At 53.9% G+C, this 21511-nt stretch overlaps 1 protein-coding gene across 4 annotated transcripts in view; it reads right to left on the bottom strand.

Annotated features, from left to right (window-relative positions):
- The window catches only part of GRID1 (glutamate ionotropic receptor delta type subunit 1), a 782044-nt gene that overhangs the window by 634541 nt on the left and 125992 nt on the right, over positions 1–21511 (bottom strand). Inside the window, exon 1 of one of the 4 annotated variants that reach the window (XM_063638137.1) lies at positions 3247–3282. The exons of the other annotated variants lie outside the window; for them this stretch is intronic. Coding sequence (XP_063494207.1) covers positions 3247–3253 — 7 coding nt within the window. The 5' untranslated portion in view covers positions 3254–3282. Of the gene's footprint in view, positions 1–3246; positions 3283–21511 lie in introns of those variants that run through there. 4 annotated transcript variants of the gene reach the window in all.

Below are 21511 nucleotides of genomic sequence, written 5' to 3'. Positions count from 1 at the left end.
CACTGTGGTAGCTGTGTGCCCTCAGGCAAGCCACTTAACCTCCCTGAGCCTCTATCCCTCACCTGTAAATGGATATAACAGTCCCTACCTCCTAGGGCTGACACAAGGATTAAATAAACTAATTCATGTAAAAAGTTTAGAATAATGTTTGGTACATAGTAAGTGTTCAAAAAAGGATCAACTTCTGTTGTTAGTCACAGCCCTCTCATATGGGATCCTGTTTTTAGAGACTCAGCCAAGTAGAGAGTGGAGGAGCTTGGGGCCAATTCCTTCCTTCAGTCTGGGCAGGGAGAGGTAGTCTCAGCACTGTTGAGCAGAAAAGCTCTTGGCCAGACACCAATCATAGCCTGGCCCTAGGGAAGAGGCAGCCTCCCAGAAATTCCACATGCCTGCGGGTTTGGTGCTCCTGTAAGCAACACCTCGTAAGCAATACCCCTCCAGAAGTCACTGGGCCATGGGAACAGAGAATGTCCACTGCACTCTAAAACAGGCTCAGGGAGGGAACTGCACGGTGGTCTCTCCTCCTGCTGGCCTTTGCACCAGCTGGTCTTCTGGCAACAGACCACTGAGAAGCCCATGAAGGCCAGGTCTGAGGAACTGGAGCCTGCAGTTAGACTCCTATGGACAGGCCACACCACAGAGCCTGCCTGAGCCCTCCTGGCAGCCCCGGGCCACCAGGCCTGATCCTGTGTCCAATTCTCCCCTACCCTACCTGCATTTGTCTCCTGAAAGACAAGAACATCCAGACAGCAGGCCCCAGCATCCCTCCCAGATGGAGAACTGAGGCTCTGTGAGGTTTCTGGCTCTGCCTCTTCATCTCAACCTATGTCTGACTTTTGTTTTTAGCTTTCTCTGGCTCACTCATTCTCCTTATCACTACTTCTGACTTTCTGAGTCTCGGTTCTGTGTGTGTGTGCTTGTGCGGGCGTGTGTGTGTGTGTGTGTGTGTGTGTTCATGCAAGCACCAGAAAAGGTATATGCAGGTGTGTGGGTGGAAATTACTCCCCCCCACCGCAGCCTATGTCCTGCCTCCCTGATAGGGCTGACTGCTCCAGAGCTCCTGTCTGTGCCAAGGCTCTCATCTCCACCTTGGATTTGGAAGCTGACCAGGATGCCCCCTGCTAGGCCCTCAGCTGTCTAGTCTCTCCCACCCCAGGTGATTCATGCAGCAGGAGCAAAACTCACTCCTTGGCCAGCAGCCCTTCTAGGAAAGGTTGGAGTGGCCCACCCTGCCAGCCTACCCAGCTCCAAGGCCTTGCACTAATCGTGCAGCATGGCCAGCAGACTTCCCAGGGCAACCTCCAGGCTTCAGGATATAGCGCACGGTCTGGAGGCTATGCTGTGTCCTCATCTCTGCACCTGCTGTTCCCCTGCCAGAAGCTCACTGTCCCCTGTTGGCCCCTATCTACCTGGTGAATCCTTCTCATCTACCCAGACAAGTGCCTCCTCCTCTCCAGGGACCTTCTTGTTTACCCACAATCAGGACAACACAGGCCCTTCCTCTGATGTCACTTTCTGCTTTATATGTGATTGCAGCTCAGTGTCATTGACTGCTCCTGGGTCCCTGTCACCACCTGCACTGAGCACCCTCAGGACTTGTCTCTCCCTAGCACCCCGCATGGAGTGGGACCCCCAGCTCTGGATGCCTTGGAGCAGTAGGCAGCAACAGGACAGTGCGGGATGTACATCATCCTGGCCTGGCCCTGCTCCACCCACTATCGCCAGGACAGCCCGAGACATCTGTGCTCACCAGGCAAACCATAGGCAATGGCAGCCAGTCATCACCCTATGGGTCTGTCTCTGGGGTAAGAGTCACAGGGATGCCCACACCCACCTCGCTCCTCCACAACTGCCTGGACAGGTCAGGTGGGAGTGTATGCAGCCCTCTGTGCCGCTCCCTGGCCTGTCACCTGGTGGGGACCAAGACAGAAGCACTGACTTGAAGCCTGCCGATGGGCAGGTCTAGCCCATTCCCTCAAGGGGAAGGTGCCACCCCTGCATGCCCAGCTGCTGGGCTCTTGACCCAGAACCCCCAATCCATCGTCCACCTTTCCTGACTCCATTACCAGGGGACTGTGCCCACCCTCCAGCATAAGTTCAACGCTGCCAACTGCCCAATGGCCCTTAAACCAGGTATTTGGGCTGCAGGTCCTTCTTCAAGGGCCATCCCTCCATAGACGCAGCCCCTCCCTCATTCTGCCCAGCCTAGTTGTTTACCGACCTTGGCTGCCAGCAAGCCCCCAGCATGCCTTGCAGCCAAGGCCAGGGAGATGACCCATGAGGGGCAGTCCCCCCGCTCCCCTTCTCCCTGCTCTGCACACTACTCCCCTACAGCCCTGGTCATGTGTGGCCCCCCGTCCAAGAGTGAGGGCAGGAGGGAGAGAGCTTGGGGGAGGCTGGGGAGGTGGTGGGGGTAGATGGAACGGGTGCCCCCATCCCAGGTCCTTTCTGTTCTTTATATCCTTCTTGTTGTGATTCTTATGTGGCCAAGTGCAAGTGGACTGTTGTCCACATTTACTGGTCAAAATGCTAACTCCAGGGGACAGAATGAGGAAGAGGCAAAGTGACACTACAGAAGCCGAAGGCATCTCTTACAAACATCTGCCAGTCCACAAATGCTCCCCCTGGGAGGCAGCCTGGGCTGTGCAAAGAGAATGGACTTGGCAATCACGAAGCCCAAGCCCCAGCCCACCTCTACCACCCAGCATCCCGGAGCCTAGGTTGGTCATGCCTCATGCCTTATTTTGTAAAATGGGGGGAGGGCAGAGAAGAACAGATCATGGCACCTGCACCACACACAGATGTGAAAATATAGCCACTGGCACAAAATAGATCTTGAATAAGTTCTAAAATGCTAATTCCTCCTCCTTGGGAAGTATTCATTCATTCATTCATTCACTCATTCACTCATTCACTTACCAATCAAGTGCTAAACACACTCCTTGGCCCCTTTGAAACTGAAAGCCACATTAGTGCAGAGGACGCCCAATGACAGAAGAGAAACGAGGCTGTCCAGGACTCTCAGAGAGAAGGACTGGCCCAGCAGTAAGAGGACAGGTTCTGGCACCAAACTACCCGGACTTGAATCCCTGCTCTGCACCTTACTGCTGTGGGCAAGTCACATCTGCTCCATGCCCTACCCTGAAAACGCAGTTATGATAGTCCTGACCTCATGGAGCGATAATGAGAGTAGAGTTAGTACTGAGGAAGCGCTTTGACCAGCACCAGTAAGTGCAGGTAACTTACCACCCATTGCAAGAAGAGTGAGAAGAAAGCAGCCTGGCCAGGTTCAAACTCAAAACCAAGCTAGGAGAGTGAGGTCTGGGCTGATGGTCAGACGCCTGGGCATGTCCAAGGCCGTCCTCTGCTCATTGGTGCCATCTCTGAGCAGGATGCCCAGGTGCAATTCTGCAGGTGAGGGGTGAGGGGTGCCACACCCCGCCTGGGTCCCACATACTGCAGGAGCTCTTCTCATTCACCCCAAGTTTTGCATGGGCTTTGTTTTCCAACACCTCATCGTCGTCCTAACAGCCAGCATGACAGCACACAGCCTCTGAAGTTGTTGACATGAGGCCTGTTTTGGAGAATGAGTCAGCCAGGTGTCAGGGGTGTGCCATGCACCCAGCACCAGCATCTGAGGGGACCACCCTGGGGGCAAGGGTCTCTCAAGATGGAAAAGTGGATACAGGTGCTGGCTGGCCCCCAAAGCCAGCTTTCTCAGCTTGACCAACCCTGCGCCTCCAGGAGGAGGCAAAGCCATCACGACACAAGCCATGGCCAGCACCTCCCTGGCCATTCAGGCTGGCCCTGCTCCCAATATTTTCTGAGAAAGCCCAGCTGGCCCTGGGACGTTACCATCTCAGCCCCCAGGTGCTTCAGAGCAGTCAGGGAGATAAATCAGAAATCTCCTGCAGCCAGCAGGGATGACAGGGGCTCTTTGCCAGTGATAATGAAAATTTTCACAGTAGCAGATGCTTGGAGAAAATTGAAAAATAATACAACAAAACTCATAAACCAGAGAGGAACTTTAGAGAATCCTGGTCTTCTCTAAAGATGGTGAGGCTCCATCTTCCCACCAGCACATTTCTAGCCATAATAGATGGATTGGGAGCCACGTTCTCCCAGCAGGTAATCAAATTGCCTCCTGGAAACCCCCCACAAATCTCCCCAAGCACCCCGTGCTGGGAACACAGAACTGAGGCAGATCCCAGCACAGGCCCCAGCAAAGGCTATCTGGAGAGGAAGCCAGGCTGTGGGCTGGGGAGTGGTGGAGGTCCGGCAGGTGGAGGGGGGGTGGACAGTCATGTAGCCTGGGGTGTCAAGGGGGCTTCACAGAGGACAGCAGCTGATGCTGGGGCAGAGAAAGAGGACAATCCAGGCCAGTGGCTTCTGTGAGCCAAGGCCCAGCACCCTCCAGGAATGGCCCGCTCACATTGCGGTGAGAGGTTGGGCAATGGCTGTTAGGAGGAAAGGGAGGGTGGAATCCCCAGAAGTCTTTGGATGATCAGCTGAGGGGCTTTATTTTGATCCCAGGAGCAGCAGGGAGCCTTGAAGGGTTTTGGAGCAGAGGCAGGACCCGCTCACTGCTTGCTTCTGGGAAGGTGGCCGCAGGGAGGATGCAGCCAGAGGGCTGGAGGTGGAAGCCCCCTCCCCCCGCCCTTACCTGGCAGGAACAGGGGTAGGGAGGGCAGGGGGTGGGAGGCAGCAGGAACAGCATCAGGGCCATCACAGAAACAGGGGACAGAGCCAGCTAAAGCATGGGGGGAAAAGGGGACAGGCCAAGGACAGACACCAAACCCCAAGAACCCCGAAGCTGGCAGGACTAGGGGAGGGCACCTACCACCCGGTGGCCCCTGGGGCTCCTGCATGCCATCTCATGGCATCCTCCTAGGCCTGGGGGGGGCCACCCATTTGCAGAGGGGGCACCTGAAGCTTGGCAATGTGAGCCCTCTTGCCAGGTATGATCCACTGCATGGCTAGTGGGGAGTGAGCTAGGCCAAGAACTCAGGACTTCCAAGAGGCACACTCTGCCCACCCCAAGCCTGGGCTTCCAGGTGCCTCCCAGCCCAGGGGGAGGGCGTGGTCAGCCCTTCAGCCTCCAGTCAGCACCTTAGCTGCCCTCAGAGGCTTGAGGGACTCGGTGCCATCTGAGTGCCCAGGGAAGGGGTGGTGGGAGCAGTGGGTCAGGTGGGGAGGAAAAGCGGGGCCTTCACCCCACTCTGTCCTGAAGAAGCCCCATAGAGACCATGCATGTTGCAGGCCAGGCTGAGCTTAGGGGCCACCCAGCAGCTGGGGAGCAGGCCTGTTCACTGAAAAATGGAGGGGCCTCTGAAAGATGCACCCCAGGAGAGGCAGCCTAGCAACTCAGGGCAGTGGAGCTGTAGGAGCCCCTAAGTGCCAGGGCCAGCCACTGGGACGGATCAGATCCAACACCTCCGAAGGCAAGAAGGGGTGTAAGCATGGGCAAAACTGCACTATGCAATTCCCCAAGTTGGAGTGGACACAAGTTACAGAACCCGAGCACTTCCCTGGAGCCCAGCTTAACGGGGGCAGGGCACCCCCTTCCTCACCACCACAACACCAAGCCACAAGGGCACTAGGGCCACAGTCAGGCAAGGGATAGGAGTGTCGGGTGTACACCCAAAACAGCACCGTCACCCCCTGGGGGGACATGCGAGACTGCTTCCCCCACCCCACAGCAAGCTCAGCTGGGGTCATAGGGTCCCCACCCCACTGTGAACTATAAGCTCCTGCTGGCTGGGAGAGGAGCCTGGGCATGTACGCTCCCACGCCGCTGACCTGCTTCTGGGGAGCACTATGGTATACCAAACCAAGGCACAGGGGCTCTGAGAATCCCCCCAAAATACCACATACTGCTCATTGCTCTCTGCATTCCCTAAGGACCTTTTTCTGCTGGGAAAGTGGCTGAGTGCGGGACGGCTAGGTCCGGAGGGCACAGTAGGTTGCTCTGGTGCCCAGCTCCAGCCCTGCCCTGCGCATGGAAGACAGTGCTCCCTTTCTCCACCCCCTGCCCAGACACCTTCCCTGGAAAGAGACAAAGGGATGACAGGCAGGAAGACACAGCTGCCAGGACACACACCAGAGAAGGAACAGGAAGCTGCGGAGCTGTGGCTGGGGGCTTGGCCCCTCCAAATGCCCAGCCTGGCACGCATGCAGGCACACCACCCACAGGCACATGTACCCCTGCACATGCACACATGGCTGCTCTGCACTGAGCAGGAGCTCCCATGATGGTGTGGGGAGCTGTCCCAGTCATACCCAAGACCACTGAGCCTCTCAGGAGATTTGGAGGGATGATTCCAGGCAGTTCTGGAGGTATGGGGAGGGGCTCTGAGGCCTACCTCTGCACTGTCTCCAACAAGGGCAGCTCAGCTCAGGCTTTGAGGCAGGGGCACTCCCTCCCTCAGGCCCATGGGAGTGGGCAACCCCTAGCCCAGCTTGGGTCTGCTTTCCAAGAAGTGACTGAGGTAGCACGGACAGCAAGTGACAACTGCATGCTGTGTCTCACCCAAGGACACAGTGACACACAGAGCACAGGCCAACGGAGGAACCTCTCTTACAAACACAGAGCAAACCACTCTGTGCCTGGCAGCTTCCCTTCCTCATCTCATTTGATCCACCTGACAATTCTGACGTAAGAAGTATTGTTACCATTTCTCAGATGAGGACACTGAGGCTCAGAGAGGCAGAGTCACGTGCCCAAGGTCACACAAGAAGGCAATGGAATCTGAGTTCAAACTCAAGTAAGTCTGACTTCCCATACTCTCTTCCCACTCTCCCAAGTGGCACAGGTGAGAATCAAAACCACAGCAGGTGACAGACCAAGAACCAGCAGGTGATAGACCAAGGACCAGCAGGTGACAGACCAAGAACCAGCAGGTCATACACCAGGGACCAGCAAGTGACAGACCAAGGACCAGAAGGTGACAGACTAAGGACCAGCAGGTGAAGACCAAGGACCAGCAGATGAAGACCAAGGATCACCAGGTGATAGACCAAGGACCAATAGGTAAATACCAAGGACCAGCAGGCGAAGACCAAGAATCAGCAGGTGACAGACCAAGGAACAGCAGGTGATAGACCAGGGACCAGCAGGTGATAGACCAGGGACCGGCAAGTGATGGACCAAGGACCAGCAGGTGATAGACCAAGGACCAGCAGGTGATAGGTTAAGGACCAGCAGGTGATAAACCAAAGACCAGAAGGTGATAGATCAAGGACCAGCAGGTGATACACTGATATTCCAAGTCACATCAAAGAAGGAAAACCTTCCTGGGATGCCAGGCACATGTTCCCACCAACTGTACTCCAGCTTCACCCCCTCCAACCTCTTGAACTCCCGGAATCCCCACCCTCCCAAGCTCCCACTCCCAACACTCCCAGCATACACAGACGCACACACCTATTTTCTGCATCTGCTTAAATCACAATAGCATTGGTTGAAGGAAAGTGTGCTGACTGGCTGAGTGAGCCCAAGCGTCCACACCTACCCAGGCAGAGCCTTACCAGAGAGGGGTAAGCCTCCTCCTCCCTCAGTGCCTTCTTGAAAGGTGGCCCACACTCCATTCAGCTCATGAGAAAAGAGACCAACTCAAGGCTCCTGGGCTTGGGAGTCCCCAGAGGAGGACGCAAGGAGTCCTAGGCATGAGGATGATGCCACCCACTGCCCTGCCACAGCTGGATCCATGGCTGCTTCTGCTCTGACAGGTTCTCATGGGGACTGGGCAGGATGGGATGTGGGGAGCACAAAAATAGGGGAGACGCACTCTACTCTCAAAGACCCCAGCCCAGATGGCACCTGTCCTGCACCTCCATCAACCCCTAGAGGCTCTAGGAAGCTAGAGGAAGGTATAAACTGGAGAGACAGCCAGCTGCTATCCTTAGTGCACCCAGGTTTCACCTCCCTCTACGCAGCCATCCAGAGCACTGGCCACTAAAATAAGCACAGCCATTGTCATTGTCACACCAACCACCAAACCCATGGCTCTCTGTCCCTTCCTCCTCACCCTTCATAGTTCAATTCAAGTGCCCCTTCCCCCAGGAAGCCCCTAAGATTTTCCCACCCTCGCAACGTCCAGAGCTCAGCTCAGCCAGGGCATTATCACTCTGAATCATCACCCTCTGCCTCCACCACCAGGTTGTGAGCTGTTGGAATTTAGGGACCGTGTCGAGGCCACTTCAGGGTCCCCAAGGCACAGGTGCTGGAGGAATGTTTACTGAAGGAGTGAATGAAACTACTGCATTAGATCAAGCCCAGGTGCAGAGGACTAGTTTCACACAGAAAGCATCGATTTTGCCCTACAGAACCCTGACTCCAGTTTTCCAGCAGACAACCCTGGTGTGAAGACAGAGGGGTAGGGAGGAAGGTGGGGGCTGATATTTCCTAGCCGCTCCCAGGCCAGTGGGGAGCTGAATAGCTCAGTGACTTGTCCAGGAGCCCAAGGTAAACCACAGACTAAGAGCCAAGAGTCATGATTCACTACTTGCATTTCTCGAGCCGTGACACCAGCAAAGGAAACTGCCCAGGATGAGCTCAGCACTTTTTTGCCTTAAATGGTTGAGTGTTTTTTAAGAGGATATAACACCAAGGGAAGCAGTACTCAAGGCTGAGAATTACGAATATTTATAGCGTTTAAGCATAATCATATTCAGATGAGGACTATATATTGCTCACTGCAATGTGCACTCTTCTCAAAGCATATATTTCTGCAGGGAGGAAGGCCCAGTGGCTGGATGTCGGCCTGGAGACAGCAGGGTCCAGAAGGTACAGGAAAGCTGCTAGCGTCCCAACTCCAGCCCCATCTAGGCATGAAAGACAGCATCTGCCAGACACCCTGCCCTGGAGGGGAACCAAGAAGGCCCATAGGCCCCAAGTTGTTGGGGAGAGGAGCAGAAAGATCTGCTAAGGAACAGCCCAGAAACTTAGAGGTCCCCCAGCTCTTTGGGTGACAGGACCCTTTTATAAAGTTCAAAACTGGCTCCTACATGAGGTAGCTATATTTTAGTACCTGCTGCTGGAGAGCACTCATTGTGACCTCAAGCCAATGTGCCCTCAGCAAATGAACCTGCATGTTATTACAGCAACCATGACATCACGGCAGTGTGTGAGCATCAGGTCACTGTCAAGGCTGCAGGCATTCAAGGGGTCCTGACCCCTTTCTACAGAGCTGGGGGCCTCATTGGGACCCACTCATTGGGGCTTTAGAATTCTACAGGCCTGATTCAATTAATAGTCACCTAATGAAGGTGACAAGACCCTGCAGGTGGACAGGTAGGCTGATGGGGCAAAGGGCAGAGGCATGAGAAGCAAGAAGAGGGTAAGAATAAAAGGGAAGAAGGACATCCCCGAAGACCTCAGAGCCACGCCTCTGGACAGGGGACCTGCTTGTTTCCCGCACAGACCTACTGGGGATCCTACCCACCCACCCCTGGCCATTGCACATTATATGCCTCACTCATATATGCAAAGCTATTGAAAAGCCACCTCCCTGAGCTGACACCCCATGAAGCAGTGGTCAGAGCCCACCCCAGCACACCCTCCCAACCCAGCACACACTCCCACCCCAGCACACCCTCACTCCCACTCCAGCACAACGTCCCACCCCAGCACTCCCTCCCACCCCAGCACACCCTCCCACCTCAGCACACTCTCCCACCCCAGCACATCCTCACTCCCACCCCAGCACACCCTCACTCCCACCCCAGCACACCCTCCCACCCCAGTATACCCTCCCACCCCAGCATACCCTCCCACCCCAGCACACCCTCCCACCCCAGCACACCCTCACTCCCACCCCAGCATACCCTCCCCCTCCAGCACACCCTCCCACCCCAGCACACCCTCACTCCCACCCCAGCACACCCTCCCACCCCAGCACACCCTCACTCCCACCCCAGCACACCCTCCCACCCCAGCACACCCTCACTCCCACCCCAGCATACCCTCCCACCCCAGCACACCTTCCCACCCCAGCACACCCTCCCACCCCAGCACACCCTCACTCCCACCCCAGTACACCCTCCCATCCCAGCACACCCTCCAACCCCAGCATACCCTCCAACTCCAGCACACCCTCCCACCCCAGCACACCCTCCCACCCCAGCACACCCTCCGACCCCAGCATACCCTCCCACCCCAGCACACCCTCTGACCCCAGCACACCCTCAAACCCCAGCACACCCTCACTCCCACCCCAGCACACCCTCACTCCCACCCCGGCACACCCTCACTCCCACCCCAGCATACCCTGCCACCTTCAGTTTTCCCATTGGAGTGGGGGTGTTGGCAGTAACAGGAGTCACCTTGTACAGGAGCCCCATGTCCCAGCCCGGCCTCCTCACCCACTCCCTCCAGAAGCAGCAATCCCAGCAGAGAGGCAGCCAGGCCTCCCCTCATCCGCAGCCCCCTGAACCAGCTGGCACTCCTCCCTGAGCTCACCCAGCTTGCACACACTAATTAGGAAGTGGAACTGCCAGAGGCCACCTGGAGACAACTGCAGGGAATTACCAGGCCTCAGCCTTGCCGCTTTTCCTGATTTGGTGCTGCATGCCCTGCTGGCACAGGCCTCCTGTCCTGCAGTTTATCCTTCTCTACATTATCAAGCATCTACCAGAGGAGCCACCCTGAGCTATGCGTCTGCAGCTGGTGGAAAGGGGAAGCCTCCGAAGCCACAGAGTCAAGAAAGGGAGCCCCAGTGGGGAAGAGGCTTGAGAGGAGGGACTGAGCCTGGGGAAAGGAGAAGCCTGGAAGGGTGGAGTTGAGAAAAGGAAGATGAAAGACAATGGCAACTGGGGCCGCCCCTCCCCTCAAAGGGTCCCTTCTGGGGTGGATGGTGGGCCATAGGCACTGAGGTGGCCCACCAGCCCAGCATTAAGGCAGGGGCGGTGGATATCTCATAGTACTCCCTAAGAGCTCACTCATAGTAGCGGGGGGCTGCAGCCCTAGCACCAAGGCAGGAGCTCCTGGTCTTTTCATTTTCCTGCCTCCAGCCTTGCCTCTTGGGCTCACTGCTCACAGGAGCAATCTTCCTAAAACCCACACCTGCTTAAGACTCTCAAAGACTCCTGTTCTCACAGGACCAGCAGCCAGAGACCCAGCCCCAAGACTCTCATGAGCTCAGCCCAGCCCAGTTCCCCAGTCCCTTCCCAATACCTGCTCCCACCCCATTCCTTACTCTGCTGTCTTTCCTCACACCTCTGAGCCCCAGCCCATGCCAGCCCTCTGCCTGGAGGATGCTCAGCCCAGCTCCCACCTGTGAAGTCCTTGCTTGGTCCTCAGCATGGCTCCCCTCCCAAGGCGAGCTCCTGTGGCGGCCATCCTCCCTCCATCATGGGTGCTCCATGCACTGTTCCCACCACTAAACTGTGAGCCACTACAGGACCTAGGCCATGCCTCATCTGTGCTTAGCCCCAGGCCCTGCATGGTGCCTGACACATGGTGGACACATAGTAAACACTGAGGAAAATGGTGAATGATGGCCACAAAAGAATAGACAGATGGGTGGGTGGATGGATGGGCAGATTGATGGGTGAATGGATAGATCAACAGATGGGTGGATGGAAGGATAGTTGGATGGATGGAAGGAAAGATGGTTGGATGCATGGATGGATAAGGGACCGGGTTGGGGTGGATGGCTGTGAAGTGAGTGGGTGAGTAGGTGGGTGGATGAATATGTAGGTGGTTGGGTGAGTAGGTGGGTGGATGGATGTGTAGGTGGATGGGTGAGTAGGTGGCTGGGTGGATGTGTACGTGGGTGAATGGAGGGGTGGAGGAGAGGACGGTGTGGTGAGGGAGTGAATGGGGGTGGCTTGGTGCATGGGAGAGGAAACGTAGACAATCAGAGGAAGTCTGACCTTGCTCCAGCCTTGGGCCCCCATCCTCACTCCACACCACCTGACCACAAAGGCACTTAGAAGGATTAAGCCTCCTTGATACAATTGGAGCAGCTGGAAATAGCTCTGCGCAGCCTGCACCCGCTGCCTTCCAGCAATCAGCCACAATCAACACCCACCTGGCCCTGCTGCCAGTTAATTCCACCTGACACCCTGGCCAGGCATCCCAGAGCGGCCAGGTGTTGGCCCCGTATGAGGGATGCCAGGAGATGGGCCTGCTCAGCCAAGGCCAGCAGAAAAATCACTCTCCTGGACCCCCCAGTACCCAGTGAGGACAACAGTGTCCCAGGAGCTCCAGCCCACAGCAGAGCTTGGGGACACGAAGAGACACCCCCACACACACATTCAAGGATCTGGGTCACCCCTCAGGAAGTGGATATGTGGGTTCCCTTCTGGCCCAGCCACTCTCCTCTTATACTCACCTGGCAACCAGTTCATTGCTCTAAAGAGCTGGGACCCCAGGAGGGACTCCTAAGGGCATCTTACATTGGTCTCTTCAATACCAAAGAGGCAACACCAGAGACTGAGGGAGAGAAGTGTGACCCCTCTAAATGCTCCACTTGCCCAGAGGCACCCCGAACAAGGATGTGGGTGTGGAGTCAGTGAGCAATCACAGTAGGGAGGGGCTGCCTTGGTCCAGAGTGCGGCTCCGTGCCCTCAAATTAGGGACTGCTTGTAGTGGGGTAGGGTCCCCACATGATCTCCTTTGGGCCTTCTACTTTGTGACACCTGACTCAGCCCCATTCCCTCAATCTCTCTAGCCATGTCCCTCTGCGCCTCCCATGGGAACCTCAGTGCTTCAGCCTAAGCCAGGCTGCCCCACTCTCTGGCAAGTGCCTGGGGCCAGCACAGCCAGTCCCCCTCCTCCCAGGGCAGAGGAGCAGCTAAGGCACCTGCTGGGGCCTGAGGCCGCCAAAACACCAGGCAGCACTGCAAGCAGAGTGTAGGGTTCAGAGTAAGGATGAAGAAGCCAGGCTGCCAAGGTTAAAGCCACTTAACTCTGTGACCTTGGGCAAGACACCTAACTTCTCTGTGCCTAATTTCCTCATTGGCAAAACGGGCTAATAATAGCCCCACCTCACAGGCTGAGTGAGTAAATGGTGTAAATTGCTGAGAGCCAAGCCTGACTCACAGGGCACCCTCTATGAGTTTCAGCTATTCTTATGATCTGGGGGTGGCAGTGGGTGCACTTCTGGGAGTACGCAGGCCCCAGTCATTCCAGGGACCCCGGAAGCTTCATTCTTAAGCAGGTTTGTCACAGCCCAGCACTGCCTGGAGCTCAACTCATCTGGCTTCAACCCTTCTGATGGCGTGGCCAGGGCAGATAGCTGGGCATGCGGGCCAGCCCAGTCCTCCTACCCATGCCTGGCATCTGCTGTAGCCTCCTCCACAACCTCCCCCCCTTCACTAAGTCCTGCCCAGACACCTCTCCTTCAGATGACCTGCCCTGAACCCTAGGCTAGGCTATGTCCTCTGTAAGACACCCCCACCCATAGAGTCTTGTCCTCAGGCAGTCACTTCACCATATGGCCACACCTGTCTGCCTCACCTTGGGATCCCCAGAGCCTGGCCCAGAGCAGGCCCTGAGGGTGCCTGTTGACTCAACACCGGACCATTGGTAAGTGAAGGAGTAACAGCCGCCAGGTATCCCCGGCCCCTGCATCCTGCTCCTGGTAGCAGCTCCTCCTCCTGGCCTCAGCCCTCCTGCCTACGATGACCAGCCAGCCTCAAGCAGCCCACCACCAGCCCAACTTGCCCCTGCCTCCTAAACCTGGCTTCAGGCCCTGCCTGACCTCACCCTACAGTCCCGCCCCATCCCAGAACCACCACCCACCCCACCCCACCCCGCCCCAGACTGGGCAATCATATCAAGAACTAAGGAGGAGAGAGGCCACCACAGGTCTCCACTTCTCTGGTCACACAGTTGCCTGGGGGAGTTTCTATCACAGATGAGGAAATGAGTCTCCAGTGGGGACAACACCACCAGGACCTCCTGTGCCACATTTGGCTTCCCTCGGAGCTGGAAGCCTCACCCCTCCCAGAAGCCACTCAGTGACAATGCACAACAAAAGGACAGCAGACAGAGCTCAAACAGCTTCTCTTGATCAACTCTGGATAGGCCATCATCAGCACTAAACCTGGCTGAGCATCGAGCCTGGAGCGAGGAAACATGCATTTCTTTCTGTCTCCACACCTGAACTTCCCACTGTTCCCTGAACACACGTCACCTTTCAACATTTTGTACTTTTGCATACCCTGTTTCCTCTATGTGCATAAGTCTCCGCTGACCACTATAAATTCCTACTCCAAGAGTTTGCTCAGTTGTCACCTCCTCCACGAAGACTCCCCTGATTTCTCCCAGATTTCTCTGTGTTCCCAGAGCTGTCTCCCTCTCTGGTCTGTGGGCTCCTCCAGGCAGGATCATGTCCAACCCATCTATCCATCTCCCACCCAGGGCTGGCAGATGGCCTCCCTCCATGGATGGTGACATGAGTAATACACACCCATCTCTGTGCCCGGCAGTGTGGGCAGTGACAGGCCCAAGTGGTCACACTTCTGCCCAAGCTGCAATTCCTGGTTCCCTGAGACTTTCCCAAGGACCAGGCCTCTCAGCACTGGGCTGTTTCCAAGGTCTCTAAGCACAACTCTGGCTCCAGCAAACCCAAACATCTGTGGTGGTGGCCGGGGACGGAGGGAGAACTGCCTGCCCAGCTAGGCTTCCAGAAGGGGCCTGTGATACACATTTTGCAAATGGCAGGAGACATGCATGTCAGAAAATTGTCCACAATCAATTTCAAATTCCAAGCGGAAATGGTTGGTTTGCTGCTAGTTTGCTGGAAATCTGAAGATAGTGTCTCCCAGGAGGGAGACAGAGGGCCTGGGCTGGTTCCTGGGAAATCAAAAATGCCCTCTTGACCCCCCACCATCTCTGCACACTCAGGGCACAGCCATCTGCCTGGGAAGCAGGGCCAAGTCATTCTGCACTCAAGACAGAGGCTCTGGCTCTGATGGCCCCTGACCCAGCAGGCCACCGGTAACCCTATTCCAGACCCCCTAAGTGGACCCTTGTGCCCTGAGCCAGGGCATGCTGAACCAGGCAGGCCCATGGCCCTACTGTCAACCATTCTCTCTCTCCACAAGTATCCAAGCAATGAGGCAGCAAAAGCTTTGGAAGAAGAGCACAGTTGGGGTCATGTTATCTCTGTAGGCCTCAGCTTTCCCATTTGATAAATGGGAAGAATGACCTGCCCAAGTGTGTCTCCAAAGGGTATTTGCTACCACAAAAGGAAGCAGAGTGAGCAGCTATTATTAACCACCACAGGAGTCATTAGACAGCTGACCTCAATCAGCACCTAGTCTGTGCCTCCTATTGTATTTGGAGACGCAGTGTCTTCAGTTACTCATCGGCAAACCTCTTCACAGTAACATGCATTTAACTGTCTGTCTCCCCAAGGAAGCAAGCAGTCCAGGACCTCCATGTGACCATGATTCCCCGAGGCTGGCACACAGAACACACTCAACAAATGCTCATTGGGTGAGGGATGGGGTGACGGTTGCTCCTATACTGCAAACCCTCCCGTGTATCTGCATGGACATTTTTTTTTCCTCCCAGAGACTGGGGTACCCTCTTCTCACTGCACTTGGGGATAAGAGAGGAGAAACAAGGGTAGAGAAGTGGGCCAGGAAGCCCTGAATCCCAGCTTCCCTTTCCCTGTTTTCTCCTCTCTCATCCCTAAGTGCAATGAGAACAGAGCATCCCAATTCCACGAGGAAGAAAATTGGGAGGCCAGGGAGGGCCCCAGGGTAATAACGCAGCCATTGTATTAGGGAGCCAGGAGAAAATGCAAGCTGAGCAGCCCTGTTCCTGCATGCTCTGGAATGCTGCTCCCTTAGGAACTGATACACTGAAGGTTCTCTGGCTGGCAGTCACTCGGCATCTCTCTGAACCTCAGTTTTCCAGTATCGTGATGCAAAGACTCAATGAGGTTTCACAAACCCAAGACTGCACTGTGCCAGGTACAGTCAAGGCAGGACTCGATACAGCCCAGCTGCCTCTCCTGTTGTATTTCCCGCCCACCCTGAATTTACTCCCACCACCACCTGGACAGATCAAACTAGACTCCAAAGAGATACTGAGAAGTGACTGGAATAAGAGGAGGGAGAGAGTTTAGTAAAGGGAAGTAGAGAACTCTAGAGTACAAATGCCCATTTTTAAGTTTTTCTCAAAGAATAGGGAACGCTTTAGCAAGGCTCAGGATGAGGCTTCCTTTTCAGGGCATTAACAATTTGTATTTTTCACTATCCATCTTCCTTGCAGTCGTTTGCAGGGAGGGAAAGTCTATAAATATTTTTTTTTAAGAAACGACTGCATTTTGATGAACTCAGCTTAGCAAGTGCTTTGCATATGAATGGGACCTGATTAGCTGGCACTCTCCCACAGCAGAGTAGCCTGCAACTTCAAGCTTTCCCAAGAGTTAAAAAGTTGAAGCGGCCACATTTACGTGGCTCCTCTAATAAAAAAATCATGCATCATTTATTATTAATGCTCGGCTCTGATAAATACCCTCATCTAAAATTCTTCACTTGCAGGAACCCTTCAGGATAATTTCTCAGGATAACCAAAGAGAGTTACTTCAGCCAGGCCTTTGCAGAATGGGATGTCTACGGCAGAGGCTGGGGGACAGGATGTGACACCCACTGAAGTGGCCGGCTGGAGCGTTTTAGGGAAAGCTGACCAGCCTCGGCCACCGAGAGAGGGAAAGCCATCAGCTGCAGAAGGGGCTCTGCCGCTGTTGTGACCACCTCAGCCAGGTTCAGTGCAGCTTCTCAGAAGACTAGCACTCAGATTAATTCCCCAGATGAGATGGCTGGGAGCAAGGGGCCAGTTTCTATCACCCAGAGGCATCTGCTAATTGACATCAGTCCTCCCACAAAGCCAGGCTGTGGTGCGGAGGCTGTTCCCTGATGGAGTCGCAGATGCTATTAGTGTCCCAGCCAGGCCCCCTTTACAGATGGACACTCCCATCCCATCTTGCTCTAAATGTTAGGCAGCTGGGCCTCACAGGTGCCCCTTCTCCAGCAAACTTCCCTCACCCAGGGGAGCCGCCAGAGGGGATGGCCCACTCCCCACCCGAGGGTAGCTCACAGTCAATGTCAGACAGTGGTGACGGTAGAGGAGGTCACCCCTCGTTCCCTCCAGAGGGAAAAACTCTATGTTCCAGAGTCCCTGATCAGGACAGGCTAGACTTACATGATACCACATCCTTCCTTGTCTCTTTTTCCTCTCTAACCTGCTTCCCTCCATAAATCTCAGACACCCAACCCCTGTCCCAGGCTCTGCCTCTAGGGAACCTGACTGGAGGAGACAATTGGGCCCTCCAGATCCACTACTGGGACTCTGGAAGGCTGACTGCTGTGGACAGCATGGCCAAGACTCCCTTGTCCTCAGGTCCCTTGGTGATTTGGCCAATGGGAGACAAAGGCAGGAAATGAGAGGGTGCAGAGGGGGTGGGGGTGGGGAGGAGAGTGGATGAGGGTGGGGGTGCTTCTCCCCTGGCTGCCTCCTTGCTGGGTTGACCGTGGCTGCACTACCTGCTCCAGTTGCTGTCCCCTCTCTGTGCCCCTTCAGGACTAGTGACAGGAACAGCTCCTGAGGCCACTTCAACACAGCTGGTGCCCTAACTTTGCCCACACTTCTAGGAAAACTCTGTTCAAGGTCTGTTTTCTACCAGATCTTAGCTGGCCTGGGAGAAATGCTCCATCCCCCTTTTCCTTCCTCCAATATAAAATGGGAGGTTTCATCAGAGCTACCCTAGAAAGAGAGAAGTGGGCAGCTTTCAGGGTTATTGAGACACAAACATCGGGCACATCTGCCCCCCAGTTAATCCCTACACAGGCAGCAACTCCCACACTATGAAATGAGCCCTGCTCCCCAGTGGAGCCAAAAGAATGAAAGCCAAACAATGGCATTGGTTTTTCCAGAATCCCTGTGTGTGTCCAGACACAGGGAAGGGTCTGCACCTCTCACTCATCGGCTCCTTAGTAACTAACAACTTAGGAAGATCCAATGTGAGGCAAGAGATTAAAATTTCATGCATTTTGCTTCAAATACCTACAAAAACTAAGTTTCCTAGGAGAAAAAAGAAAACTTTTTTGTCTAAGCAACACAAAAAGCAAGCCATGGCCCAAGCCCCCCCAGGTTGGTGTTGTGGTATAAATCTTTAATTTCACTTGCTGCTCTCATCCTCTGACCCCAGCAGCATTCCATAAATATTTAGGCAGGAAGCATCAGGCTTGTTTTCTACTTTGGAATGCTAATGATGAGAATGGGAGGGTGAGAAAGCAGCCTCCATGGTCCATCCAGCTCTGGGCCCATCAGCAAAATACAGCAGGCGTACTGGTGACACAGGGAGCCACCGGCTTCCTTAATGAGCTGAGATGCAGTTCATGGGGAAAATCACTACCTGGAGGCACACTGATGGTGGAACCACCAGCCAAATCAATAGAAGTGGAGAAACCTCAAAGGGAGGGAGGTGCAGGGGAGAGGAGAAAGCGCAGTGGAGGGGAGAAAGCTCCACAGACGTGCATGCAGATATACTTTTTCCCAAAGAAAATGCAGCTGCCCAGTTCAGCCCTCTCGGCCTCGCTACTCCCCAGGCCAGGGCCTTGCCAGCTCTCTCCTTGGGCCTTGCACACTCATACATATACCCTCCTCAAATATTCAGGCCCTGGAGAAGGCCCAGTCCCAACCTCCTAGTCCCCCACCCAACACCAAATTCAACTGTCACCTCCCCTGCAGCTCCCACATTGCAGAGGGCAGAGGTCTCTCAACTCCTGCCCGAGGCTGACCTCTCTGTACCTGGCAGTGTGGACCAGAGACCCAGGCCTGGAGAAGGCTGGTCTTGCTTTGAATTCTGCCTTGACCATTTTCTAGTTATGGTCTTCAGCAAGATTATTTTAAACAGCTTTATTAAGGTACAAACTACATACTATGAAATTCACCCATTGCATGGTTTTGAGTTTTAGCAAATTTATGCAATTGTGCAACCATCCCCACTATCCAGTTTAACAATATTTCCATACCCCCTAAAGGTCCCCTCATGCCTGTTTACAGTCAATCTCTGCTTCCACCCCCAGCTCCAGCCAGCTACTTATCTGGTTTCTGTCTCTATAGTTTTGCCTTTTTTGGAAATTGCACATAAATGGAATCACAAAACATGTAGTCTTCTGTGTCTGCCTTCTTTCACTTAGAATAATGTTTTGAGGTTCATCCATGTTAAGCATGTATCAGTGTTTCATTCTTTTGTATTTCTGAGTAGTATTCCACTGAATAGAAATATCCAATTTTGTTTATCTATTCACCAGTTGACGGACATTTGTGCTGTATCCAGTTTGAGGCCATCATACATAATGCTGCTATGAACATTCATGTATAAGTCTTTGTGTAGACATATGCTTCCTTTTCTCTTTCATAAATTCCTAGGAGTGGAATTGCTAAATGATATGGTGAAGTATGTGTTTGTCTTTTTAATAAGTTGTCAAACTGGTTTTCACTGCAGCTGCACCATTTTGCATTCCCGCTGGCAGTGTATGAGGGTTCCAGTTGCTCCACATCCTCAAAACACTTGTTACTGTCTTTTTTATTATAGTCATCCTAGTGGGTGTGAAGTGGTATCTGATTATGTTTTGATTTGCACATCCCTAAAGACTAACATTATTGAACATCTTTTCTGCATGTTTATTTGAAATCTGTATATCTTTTTGGGTAAAGTATCTACACAAATCTTTTGCCCATTTTGTATTGGGTGGCTTGTCTTACTGAATTGGAAGACTCATTTATACGTTCTGGACAGAAATTCATTATAAAATATGTGATTTGCAAGTTTTTTCTCTTAGGCAATATTTCAACCTCTTGATGTCTTCACCTGCAAGTTGAAGCATGCCATAACACTTTACCATGTTGTAGTAAAGAACAAGGATGATGAGTGCCTAGTGCCAGACCTGGCACATAGGCCATTGAAAAATGGAGCCACCACTACCATCACTGTACCCACTTTATCCCTGGAATCAAGGTCTGCATGGTCTTGGCCTTCAACTTGAAGTACCCAGTGCAATACAGATGAGGACCCAGGACAGCTTGAGCCCTAGGCCATTCCGGCATCCCCAGCATGTTCCCTCCAGGGCCTGCATACATCATCAATAGCACCAGCTCCAGTCTTCACACAGCAAAGTGCAATATCAGCAGGCAGGACCCATTACGGGAGCACTGAGAATGGAGCACAGTCTCAAAGGGAACAGGTGTGAGTAAGGGGAGGATGACAAGATGTCCTGGCACAGGGGTCAGCAGGAGCAGAAGAACAGAGAAGGAAAACATGCATGGCACATCCTGGGTGCCAGGGAAGGGCTACACGCCTGACCCAGTGAGTGTGGCCAGGCCTGGCTCTCAGGGTTAGCAGGAGAGCAGAGAGCAGGAGGCAGAGTGGCACTCTGGGGGCCAGGCCGTGCTGGGGCCCCTGAGCACTGCTGCTGAGAGGTAGACGTGGTGAGACACACTCAGGAAGAACTTCTAATTCCAATTCCATGTGCTGGCATGACACAGTCCTCTGCTTCTGCTTCCACACTCCTTCCCCTCAGAGACCCACAGCCCAGGAGAGCCAGGGAGACCTCTGTGCCAGGATCTGCATCATGAACACTGTGCCATTTCTCACTATGCTCCTGGGAGGAGGTGACATTACCTCCTATGTTAAGGGCTGAACTGTGTCCCCCTTAAAATGCCCTAACCCCCAGTACCTCAGAACGTGAACTTATTTGGAGACAGGGTCTGATATGGTTTGGATTTGTGTCTCCGCCCAAATCTCATGTCAAACTGTAATCCCCTCAGTGTTGGTGGGGGGCCTGGTGGGAGGTGACTAGATCATGAGGGTGGATTTCCCTCTTGCTGTTCTTACAATAATGAGTGAATTCTCAGAAGATCTGGTTGTTTAAAAGCATGTAGCACCTGGACGGGCACAGTGGCTCACACCTGTAATCCCAGCACTTTCAGAGGCCAAGGCGGGTGGATCATGAGGTCAGGAGATCGAGACCACCCTGGCTAACACAGTGAAACCCCATCTCTACTAAAAATGCAAAAAATTAGCCGGGCGTGGTGGCAGGCGCCTGTAGTCCCAGCTACTCAGGAAGCTGAGGCAGGAGAATGGCATGAACCCAGGAGGCAGAGCTTGCAGTGAGCCAAGATTGTGCCACTGCACTCCAGCCTGGGCAACAGAGTGAGACTCTGTCTCAAAAAAAAAAAAAAAAAAAAAAAAAAAGCATGTAACACCTTCCCCTTCTCTCCTTCTCCCTCTCCTGCCATGTAAGACATGCCTGCTTCCCCTTCGCCTTCCACCATGATCCTGAGGCCTACCTTAGTCATGCTTCCTGTATAGCCTGTGGAACTGTGAGTCAATTAAACCTCTTTTCTTTATAAATTACCCAGTCTCAGGGAGTTCTTTAAAGCAATTTGAGAACAGACGAATACAGCAAATTGGTATTGAGAAGCGGAGCATTGGTATAAAGATACCTGAAAATGTGGAAGCAACTTTGGAACTGGGTAATTGCC

This window comes from Symphalangus syndactylus, chromosome 4 (genome assembly GCF_028878055.3).
Source record: "Symphalangus syndactylus isolate Jambi chromosome 4, NHGRI_mSymSyn1-v2.1_pri, whole genome shotgun sequence".
In the NCBI taxonomy this organism is placed as follows: Eukaryota; Metazoa; Chordata; class Mammalia; order Primates; family Hylobatidae; genus Symphalangus; species Symphalangus syndactylus.
This window is presented reverse-complemented; position numbering and strand designations above follow the sequence as displayed.